The following is a 10,883-nucleotide window of genomic DNA, read 5'->3' as shown; positions in this document are numbered from 1 at the left end:
TTTTGCTAAGAGGGGCCAGCTGTGGGCGGACGTCTTCCAGACCCTCACTGCCCACCCCCCCCGAAGCCAGTCCAGATGCAGAGGCCCTGGGGTCACTTAAGCTTTTATTCTGGGAGGAGGGCTCCGCCTCCCTGACTTGCTGCACCCTGAGACTGGCTCACTGGTCCCCAGCGTGGCCAACCGAGTGCTCCAGCGCCCTCCTCCTCTGCAGTTTCTCCTCCAGCTCGGCCGTCAAACCTGCCAGGCCTGGTTGGGGGGGCGGGGTTGGGGGGGTGAGGCTTCAGGGGCACCAGGGATGCCCAGTCCATGCTGTCCCCCCACACCTCAGGCACCAAGGCCCCGCTGCAGAATTTGAGGGGCCCCCTGAAAAATGAAAATCTACTCAAAAGCCCTAAGGAGTCTGAAGACTGCACAGCGTTAAGCCAAGTGTGGGGACCTTTTCGGAGTGTGGGGCCCACGTGACAGCACAGGTCATCCGCTTGGGAACCCCACGCTGCACGGAGCCCCAGATGCCTCACCTGTTGAGGGGAAGAAAGCCTGCGCTGAGTTGACCGCCAGCTTCTTGGCTAGGCCGCCGTTGAGGCCTTTGGGCTCTGGACGGGGAGGGAGAGGAAGGCTGAGGCTGGCTCTCCGGCTGGGCGAGGGACGGGCTGGGGGGAGGGACCCCTACCTGGCTTGGGCACAGTGGGTGGCTTTGGTAGCTTTGGAGGCTTTCCCTGAACCTTGGCCAACCTCTTGGGCTTCACGACGACTGGCCGACTAGGGGAAGGCACTGTGCGGACAAAGATGTGGCATGTCACATCTACCTTTTAGCCTCCTCCCCTGTCCCCATCTCTCATCCCTACCCCCGCCCCCCTGCCTACCATCCCCATTCACGTAGTTGGCGGCTGGGGGGTCTTCGATGGGGATCACATAGTTCTCATCCTGGTCTGGGAGTGGGGTCAGCGTGTCCTGGCTTAAGACAGGCGCCATGGGCAACGGAGGCAGCTGCTTGGGGCCACCCGAGGGGGGTGCAGGACCTGGTGAGACGCAGCAGTTACTGGAATCAGGCACATGACCCTGGGCATGTGTGGGTTTTACACACGCCCATTTATGAGTTGGTGTTTGTGTCCCGTGTCGCATCAACTGACACACTGAGTGAATTCGCACAGTGGAATATATGCAGAGGGTTTGTACACACACTTAGTGTGTAATATATGTGGATGACACCACGTGGGTGCTAGTATTCGTACACCCATGTACCTATAAATGTCCAAATTTGTGCTCGTTGGTGCGCATTCGTGTAAACACGGGATTGTGGCTTAAGGTATGTGTGCTATGCACGATGGGAATCGTGTGACGCTAGTATTCATGTGTGTGTGGAACCTTTGTCTGTGTGTGTGTGTACATGTGAGTTTCTGATTATGCAGGTGGACGCAGCTCATGTTTGTGAGTGTGCACTGTGTGTATGTGTGCACATACGTGCCCGCTGTGCACAAGGGGCCCGCAGCGTCTGCCCAGCCCCAGGAGGACCATACTGCTCAGCCCCCAGACCTTCCCAGTGTCTTCCTGCTTCATAAGCCAGACCACCGCCACCCCGTTCTCAATAGCCACCCCGATTCCCATCTCTAGGTTGATCTTGCTGGAAAGGAGCCCTCCGTCCCCCCACTGCCCATCTCGATCTACTGAAATCCTTTGAGACTTTTAGCAAACACCGCCTCCTCCAGGAAGCCTCCCCCCGCCCCTTTTTCTCCCCAACTCTGGGCACCACTGCCTCCAGCCCCAAGTTCGACCCCACAGGGCTGGGAGTGTGTCCAGCTCTGCCTCCCGCTCCACAAGCCGGAGGGCAGGGTCTGGGTAATTTCCGGGTCCTTGTAACTCTGGGCACAAGACTGGACACGGGCGGGGCCACGTGGGTCCCGGGTCTCGCTTCACTCTGGCACAGTGGTGGCTGCAGGGCGGGGGCGTCACCTGGGGCCTGGGGTGCGGGGGCCTCCGGCGCCACCCACACGCTCTCGCCGTTCTCTTTATCCGCCTCCACGTAGCCTGGAACAGAGAGCGGTCCTAGAGGAGGCGCGGCGGCTGAAGGTTGACCCAGGGGTGCCCCGTGGGGGCAGGGGAGGGAGAGGCACGTACTGGTTCCCCGGAGGTCCCTGAGGTCGCACTCACCTAGCACCTTCTCGTAGTCCTCGTCCGGCAGGAAGGGCACCAGAGCCTTCTTGGTGTGTGACACGAAATAGTTGACCACTGCATCGAGTGAGGCGCAGGAGAACTGGAGGCGGATAGAGGTCGCAGTCAGGGCTGCTGGGGATGGGGCGCAGTCCCCACCGCTGCGTTTCCCAGGAGCCCCGCCCAACGCTCACCGGCTCCTCCACGTCGATCACATACTTGGCGCCCTCACGCTTCACCTTGTAGTGCCGGACCACCAATATCCTGCACAAGGGGTGAATGAGTGGGCTGGTTCCGGCCAAGGAGGAACCCGCCCCTTGTCCTGGCTCCGCCTCCACGGAGGGGCGAACCTCCTCTGCACACGGACCATGCCCCGTCCCAGCGCGGCTCTCTGGGGAGAATCAGGCCCTCTACTGACTGCATCCCCCGCGGGAAGACCCCGCAGCTGTTCCGGCACTGCCCAGGCCCTGCCTTGATGGCTCCACCCCCCGAAGGTTCCGTCCCTCTTGCCCCGCCCCCTGGGTTCTACCTCCACCCTTCACCTGGCCACCCAAAGAAGGATTTAGTATCAGGCTCTGATCCGTCCCCAAAATGGTTCCACCTCCAAAGCCTGATTCAACCACCAGGGAGAGGGCCGGGTTATGACTCCACCCACAGGTCCTGACTGCCCAAAGCCTGGTCACCACCCCTGGATTTGATTTCTTCCCTGCTCCGGAGGTCCAGACCCGGCCCCGACTCCGCCCCGAAGAGCCCATCCTCATCCCAGGGCCTGACCTCGCCTACAGAGTCCCGCCCCCGCCTAGGATCTAACTACACCCCCAAAGGGGTCCGCCGTCCAGCCTGGTCTCTAGCTCCGCCCCCAGGCGTTGACCCCACCCCCGTCCCGGGGAGGGGCCTGCCTCAGGATCCCACGCCCCCCCAGCTTTGGCCCCGCCCCCAGGACCACGCCCCCACGCTCGTCCCTCCGCCCACCCTGGCGCCGCGCATGCGCACCCATTGAGCGTCTGGCGGGTGGTGACCGACACGCCGCCCGTTCCGTCCCCGCTGGGCCGCAGCAGCAGGTTCCCGCACTCGGGGTAGCGCTCCAGGAGCAGCTGCGCCTCTAGCCGGCTCACCTTCAGGAAGCAGCTGGGGCGGGCGGGTCCCTCACTCGGGCTGGCCCCGCCCCCGGAGCCCGGCCACACCCTCCCGCGGGGCCCCGCCCGCCGCACGTGGGCCCGGTCCCGCAAGACCCGCTCCGCCGCAGACCCCGCCGGCCGCCGCTTCGGCCCGGCGCCACCTCCCGCCGCCGTCCCGGGGCTGCGCGGCCCCGCGGGGCACTCACGAGGGCACCTCGAGCGCGCGGCGCGCCTCCTCCTTGGCCAGGGCCTCGGCCATCATGTACAGGTGTCCGGGCAGCAGGGTCAGGTTGGACGGGACGCGGAGCTGAGGGACGTGAGGCACCCGCGGGCGCGCGGACGTCAGGGCGCGGGCGGGTGGTGACCGAGTCACCGACGGGCACCCTGAGGTCGGGGCCCAGGCCGCCCGCCAGCATGGGGAGCCGGGTCTGGGGGCTCCAGAGCCACCCTGCACCTCACCAGGGCAGGGCCGAGGAGGTTTTCGAGGGCACGTGAAGACATCAGATGCTAGAATGTAGGGTCTCAGACTCTACCGGCTCCGGGGCCAGGCAGGGGACCAAGGACTAAAGCAGAGATCAGGAACGTTGACAGAAACTCCTGGCTCGTAAGTAATGGCAGGGACCTTTCGCATTTCTAACACCGTCGGCAGGAACAAAAGACGTTTGCGGGCAGCACTGGGCTGCGTTGGGCTTAGCGGCCGCTGCGCCTGCGCGAGACGCATGTAGGCGACTCTGCGGGCCTGGCTGAGGAATGCAGGACGGAAAGAGAAAAGACCCTTTCTGAGGAGGCAGCTACTCTCACCTCTACCACCGTCAGGATGAAGCCTTTCCACATCTCCCGAGACTCCAGGCTCTCCACCTGCGGAGGGAAAGAAAAAGAGCCCATGTCGATGAGCCTCGGTGGATTCATCTGTGAAATGGGAATGAGGAAGAATAGTCACTGTTTTCCAAGGGCTGTCTTGATGATTCAATGAATGGGGACAGGTTAATTTCGGGTGTCTGAACATCGGTAAGTCCTTAGGAAAGAAGGATATAGTTCTTTAATGTTACAAATCAACTTTGAGGGGCACCTGGGTGGCTCAATCGGTTGAGCGTCCGACTTTGGCCCAGGTCATGATCTCACAGTTCGTGGGTTCGAGCCCCGCCTCGGGCCCTGTGCTGACAGCTCAGAGCCTGGAGCTGCTTCAGATTCTGTGTCTCCCTCTCTCTCTGACCCTCCTCTGCTCACGCTGTCTCTCTCTCTCTCTCTCAGAAATTAGAAAAATTAAAAAAAAATCAACTTTGAAAACAGCATAAATCAGATGCTGTATCTCCTATGCTCTAAACCCTCCCAGGCCTCCCGTCTGCTTTGGGGCAAAAGGCCAAGTCCGCCCTAGGGCCCACAAAGCCCTGCATCCCCCGCCCTGTCCCTCCCTGCCCTCCTCCCTCCCTCCCTCCCCATCCCCCACTCTGCCCCAGCCACGGATGCCTCCCCCTCCTCCTCCTCCTCCTCTTCCTCTTCCTAGCTGCCCCTCAGACACAGCAGGCCTCTGCTAAGGAGCCATTGCACGGGGAACTACGGGCTGGCTCCCTCACCTGCAGGTGCTCACTAAGGCTTTCCCTGGTCACCCTGTCTCATTGTAACCCCGACCCTGCTCCGCCCTTTCCCTAGCACTTTTTCCCAAGCACCTCCCCCCTCTGACCCTCCAGATATTTCACACCCTTGTACTGAGCTCCTCCTTGTGACTCCTCTGTATGTATCTCCCATTGTGCAGGCGAAGAAACCAAGGCCTAGAGAAGTTAAGTGACTCGCCCGGTGTCACCAACCCGGTGTTAGACTCCGTGCGACTCCATGCTAGTGCGTGTTAGTGGTAAGTGTGACAAGGAGGGAGAGGCCTACCTTGAACTTGATCTCCTGGTTCCGGAGGACGAGGCTGAAATGGGTGCCTGGGTCTCGGGAGCCCCCCCAGGGGGTCTCATCCGTGAGCTTCACAAATGCTGCTAGGTCTAACTTCTCCACGTGCTGGGGATCCGGAAGCAGGGGTCTGAGTGCCAGGCTTGTGGCTCCTCAGGTCCTCTGGCTTGGCCGAAACACCCGCCCTCTCTGCTTCGTCCCTGAGGTCACAGGTGGAGGGGGCTGAGGGGAGGGGGGCGACCAGCTCTTGAGTCTTCATTCCCATCCTTACCTGGGAGTCCCGATTGCTATTATAGAAATAGAGAGTGCAACCCTGGAGGCCCGCCCAGAATTTCTTGTAATCCTGGGGACCGAAGAGAAAAAGAAGAAGGTGAGAAGGGAAATCTGGGTTCCTCCACGACACTCACTCCTGCCTCAGGACCTTTGCACTGGCTGTCTTCTCTGCCAGGAGACTCTTTCCCCAGATCTTCATGCAGTTTCCTTCATCACCTGCTTTGGGTCTTTGAACAAATGTTGCCTTCTCTGAGAGGCCCTCCCCATCCATGACCTGACTTCTGGGGATCTGTTTTTCTTTGAGAAAGGACCAAAGAATCCTCCTTGATGGAATGGGGGATCTGGAGTAGCCCCCCCACTGCTGCCAGTGTGCAGATATAGGAGATCTAGGAGTAAGTTGAACTAACCGTCCACCCACCCACCCATGTATGTACCCATTATCACATACATACAACCCACCTTCTCCATGTCCACCCTATAAATATTTTTGGGATCTCCTGTGTGTCTGAGTCTGCAGCCTCAGAATTTCACAAGGTCCTGGACTCTAGAAGTATTGCAGATTCAGGATTTCTCCCCAGGATTCTGAATTATAAACATTCTAACTCTCTGGTGGTCCACGGGGCTGATACAGCTCAGACTGTAGGTTTCGGGGTTTATTTTCCAGCAGGTATTCCCAGAACATCAAGTCTGCACCCAGTTCTGTTGCTAGCAAAATACTAAATGAGACATGGCTCTTGTTTCTAAATAGATTGGCTTCCAGAAGATTATAGAAAGCGTAGATACTGGAGCTGCCTGGGGGGCTTAGCGGGTTGGGCATCTGACTCAGGTCCTGATCTCACGGTTGTGGGTTCGAGCCCCGCGTCAGGCTCTGTGCTGACAGCTCGGAGCCTGGAGCTGCTTCCGATTCTGCGTCTCCCTCTCTCTCTGCTTCTCCCCCACTCATGCTCTGTCACTCTCTCTCAAATAAATGTTTCAAAAAATAAAAAGAAAGCATAGATACTAAATCATAGATACTAAATCCTCCAGGGAAGAGAAATTAGTACCCCAGTAGGGGCAAATCCTAGGCCTTGAGATCACAGAGGAGGAGAAAGGCCCTCTAACTGGGAAATCTGGGCAGACTTCCTGAAGGAGGAGGACTTTAATTAGTCTTTAATGATAATGAGGATAGTTTTCATATGGACAGCCAGTAGCCATTCATCAGTTCACCTATCAGTCCGTCCATCTGCCTGCCCATCCATCTGTTCATCCACTTATCTACCCACCCACCACCCTATCCATTTATATGTCTATCCAACCATTGACATATCCACCCACCTACCCGTCTGACCCTAGATACGTACATGCATGTAACTGACATTTACCAAGGACTTCCCATGTGCTAGGCACTGGGAGCAGAGCAATAAGTGATTGAACTCAGCACAGTCAGATCTGCTCTATCATGTACCCACTACGCTCCATTGCACAAGGTATTTAAGTTCTCTGTGCCTCAGTTTCCCTACCTATAAAATGGCGATCAAGAGGTACTTCACTCAGAGGCTGCTAGTGCATTTATACCAGTGGTCAGTGCTTGCGGAGTGACGACCCCAGGCCCCGAAGGCTGCCCCTCTCCAGTAACCATGGCTACAGCCCTCCTATACCCATTGTGTGATAGAGAAAACTGAGGCACAAAGCTGGAGAGCCTGGGAGTCAGGAAAGAGTGGAGCAGCAGGGATGTGGGCCTGGGTCTCCTGCTCCAGGGCCAGGCTTTTCGGAACCCCTGTGGCCTAGACCCTGTGAAGGCTGGGGGGCGGGGGGGCAGTTGGAGGCCCAAGGAAAGGAGGAGGGGACCGTAATCTGCAGTGGCTCTGGGGGTGGCCGGGGAAACCAGTGGGCAGGTGTTTGGGGTTGTAGGGGAGGGAGGTGAGTGTGGGGAGCGGTACGGAGAGCGTAAGCGAAGGAGGGGCTGGGCTTGCCTCAGTATCAGGTTCTGCCAGATGCGCCCCCTCAGCTTTCACTGTCCCCAGCATGCTACCTCTCGTGGCCTTGACCCCTAAGGCTGGGGTTCAGGGTTAGTTTGGAGCTGGGGCATGGGAGCCAGGAGGCTTTCCACTTCCTGGGGGAAGTCCCTGATCCTGTTTGTACCCAGGAGAAAGAAAAGAGAGACTGAGAGGGACAGATGAAGGCAGGTGGGCAGGGAGAGACAGAGACAGAGATAAACCAGAGTCAGAGAGAGAGCCAGATGGTGGACAGAACCTTTTACAGCCCCCGGCAGGTGCCCTGCCCCATCCAGTACCCACCCCGCCCCCTCGGCCAGGTGCAGAGTTGCAGGCTCAGAGAGGTGAGTCCAGCCACCTCGGAGCCCAGCAGTGGCATTGCCGTGCCCCGCCTTACCCGGTCACAGGGTCCCTTCTTCTCTAGAAAGCTCTCGTAGTAGTGTGAAGGTAGGGCAGCCTTGGGTTTGGGGAGCCGGGGTGGGCTTAGGGCTGAGGCCATGGTGGCCCAGGTCTTTGGCCTTGGCCTCTCCCTCCGGTGGGTGCCCCAGCTGGGCTGGGAAGTAGAGAAACCGGTTCCAGGGGAATTTTCTCTTCTGTCAACTTCCCAGTTCCCTCCTCTGCCAGCTCTGGGCGGGTGCTGGGCCAGGCAGGTTGTCCTCAGGGAAATCCCAGCCTCTCTGGTCTCCCCAGGAAGTCTGGGAGGCCCGCTGGAGTTGGGGAGGAGGGAGCCACTGGGAGGCTCTCAGTGCTGAGCAGAGACTGGGCAGAGGGCGCACCGGGAGGAGGGATCTGCCTAAGCAAAGGTCTGGATGTGAGAAAGGGAGGAGGAGCATGGTGCCAGAGTGGCAGTGGATGTGCCCAGAGAGGACACAGCAGGAACAGCGCGTGAAGGCCTGAATGCGCGTTAAGCTGCCTGCACGTTACACCAATATTCCCTAAATGTACAAAAAAAAATCTTGCTGGGATGGTGATAGGAATTGTACCTGTGGATCACTGGGAGCCGACATGACATCTTCACTGTGTCAAGTCTTTGTTTTTTGGGTTTTTGTTGTTGTTTGTGTGTATGTAGGGTTTTTTTTTTTTTTTTTTTTAGACTTTATTTTTATGTAATCTGTACAGCCAACATAGGGCTCTAATCTACAATCCCAAAATCAAGAGTAACGTGCTCCACCAACTGAGCCACCCAGGTGCCCCCATTTAAAAAAATTATTTAAGGGGTGCCTGGGTGGCTCAGTCTGCTAAGCGTCCGACTTCAGTTCGGGGCATGATCTCAGGTCTGTTGTTCATCACAGGGTGCCTGGGGGGCTCAGTCGGTTGAGCGTCTGACTCTTGATCTTGGCTCAGGTCATGATCTCATGGTTGGTGGGTTCGAGCCCCGTGATGGGCTCTGCACTGACAGCTCAGAGCCTGGAGCCTGTTTCAGATTCTGTGTGTCCCTCTCTCCTATCCCTACCCCCTCATGCCTTTTCTCTCTCAGTCTCTGAAAATTGAATAAACCTTAAAAAAATTTTAAAGACTTTATTTAAGAGGCTCCTGGCTGGTTCAGTGGGATGAGCATGAAGAGACTCTTGATCTTGGGGTCATGACATTGAGCCCCATGTTGGGAGGTACATTGTACTTTAAAAAAATGTATTTATGGGCACCTGGGTGTCTGAGTTGGTTGGTTAACCTTTGGACTTTGGCTCAGGTCATGATCTTGCAGCTCCTGCGTTCGAACCCCACGTCGTGCTGTCTGCTCTCAGCACAGGGCCCGCTGAGGATCCTCTCTGCCTCTCATTCTCTCTGTCCCTGGCCCCCCAATACATAAACATTTAAAAACTTATTTATAATATTTTAAAAATATTTTTATTTATTTCTAAGAGAGAGAGAGAGAGAGAGAGAGTGTCAGCGTGAGCAGGGGAGGGTCAGAGAGAGAGGGAGATACAGAGTCCAAAATAGGCTCCAGGTTCTGAACTGTCAGCACAGAGCCCGGCGCGGGATTCGAACCCACAAACTGTGAGATCATGACCTGAGCCGAAGTCAGACGCTTAACTGACTAAGCCACCCAGGCGCCCCTAAAAACTTGTTTAAAGCTTTTATTTAAATTCCAGTAGGGGCGCCTGGGTGGCTTAGTCGGTTAAGCGTCCGACTTTCGCTTAGGTCATGATCTCGCGGTTCGTGGGTTCGAGCCCTGCGTTGGGCTCTGTGCTGACTGCCAGCTCAGAGCCTGGAGCCTGTTTCAGAGTCTGTGACTCCCTCTCTCTCTGACCCTCCCCTGCTCATGCTGTCTCTCTCTCTCTCTCCTAGAAATAAATAAAAAACATTAAAAAAAATCATTAAATTCCAGTAATAGTAGTTTCAGGTATACAATATAGTGATTCAACAATTCCTTCCGTACAATATCCATCATCATGACAAGTGCATGCCTTCATCCCCATCACCTATTTCACCCCTTTCACCCCTCCCCCCCCTCTGGTAACCAGCAGTTTGTTCTCTGCAGTTAAGAGTCTCTTCCTTCCCTTCCCTCCCTTTCCTTCCTCTCCCCTCCCCTCCCTTCCCTTCCCTTCTTTCTTTTAGATTTATTTATTTATTTACTTTGAGAGAATACGTGTGTGAACAGGGGAGGGGCAGAGAGAGGGGTAGACACAGAATCCTAAGCAGGCTCCTCATTGTCGGCCTGGAGCCCGACTCGGGGCTCAAACTCACGAACCGTGAGATCATGACCTGAGCCAAAACCAAGAGTCGGATGCTTAACCGACTGAGCCTCACAGGTGCCCCTAAGAGTCTGTTTCTTAAGGGGCATCTGAGTGACTTGGTTGAGTGTCCAACTTCGGCTCAGGTCACGATCTCACGCTTGTGGGTTCGAGCCCCACGTCGGGCTCTGTGCTGACAGCTCAGAGCCTGGAGCCTGTTTCAGATTCTGTGTCTCCCTCTCTCTGACCCTCCCCTGTTCATGCTGTCTCTCTCTCTCTTTCTCAGAAATAAATAAAACATATAAAAAATTAAAAAAAACATTAAAAATTTTTTTAAATGTGTCTGTTTCTTGAGTTGCCTCTCTCTCTCTCTCTGCGTCATGCATGAGGGTTGGAATCAACTCCTTCCAAATTCCTGGTACTGTTAATATTTTGCCGTCTTCCCATGAGCCACCGAAAGCATATAATGATAATGGAAATGTTTGGAATGTTATAAAAATTACCAAAATTAGACACAAAGTGAGCAAATGCTGTTGGAAAAATGGTGCTGCTTGATGCAGGGTCTCCACACACCTTCAATTTATTTAAAAAAAGTGGGGCGCCTGGGTGGATCAGTCGGTTAAGCGTCTGACTTCGGCTCAGGTCACTATCTCGCGGTTCGTGGGTTCGAGCCCCGTGTCGGGCTCTGTGATGACAGCTCGGAGCCTGGAGCTGCTTCCGATGCTGTGTCTCCTGCTCTCCATGCCCCTCCCCTGCTCACGCTCTGTTTCTCTGTCTCTCTGTCCTCAAAAACATTAAAAAAAGAA

The 10,883-nt window shown here is 56.3% G+C and overlaps 1 protein-coding gene across 2 annotated transcripts; it reads right to left on the bottom strand.

Moving 5' to 3' along the window:
* Nucleotides 1-87: 87 nt before the first annotated feature.
* Nucleotides 88-8,006, bottom strand: STAP2 (signal transducing adaptor family member 2). Of its 2 annotated transcripts, XM_039247649.1 has the most exons (13): nucleotides 7,803-7,904; nucleotides 5,431-5,502; nucleotides 5,145-5,267; nucleotides 4,068-4,124; nucleotides 3,473-3,573; nucleotides 3,142-3,276; nucleotides 2,343-2,412; nucleotides 2,149-2,251; nucleotides 1,951-2,025; nucleotides 864-1,019; nucleotides 671-772; nucleotides 519-593; nucleotides 88-246 (listed from the first exon to the last, which is right to left on the bottom strand). In XM_039247649.1, exons 1-13 carry the CDS (start codon nucleotides 7,902-7,904, stop codon nucleotides 158-160), a joined length of 1,260 nt encoding a protein of 419 aa, XP_039103580.1. In that variant the 3' UTR covers nucleotides 88-157. The 2 variants fall into 2 exon arrangements, with proteins under 2 accessions (XP_039103580.1, XP_039103581.1); XM_039247650.1 differs by lacking the exon at nucleotides 1,951-2,025 and having other exon boundaries at nucleotides 7,803-8,006.
* Between the last annotated feature and the right edge of the window lie 2,877 nt (nucleotides 8,007-10,883).

Source organism: Hyaena hyaena, unplaced genomic scaffold (genome assembly GCF_003009895.1).
Source record: "Hyaena hyaena isolate Hyena2069 unplaced genomic scaffold, ASM300989v1 scaffold_296, whole genome shotgun sequence".
Lineage (NCBI taxonomy): Eukaryota > Metazoa > Chordata > Mammalia > Carnivora > Hyaenidae > Hyaena > Hyaena hyaena.
The sequence above is the reverse complement of the archived record's forward strand: the minus strand, read 5'-3'. Positions and strand labels throughout refer to the sequence as shown.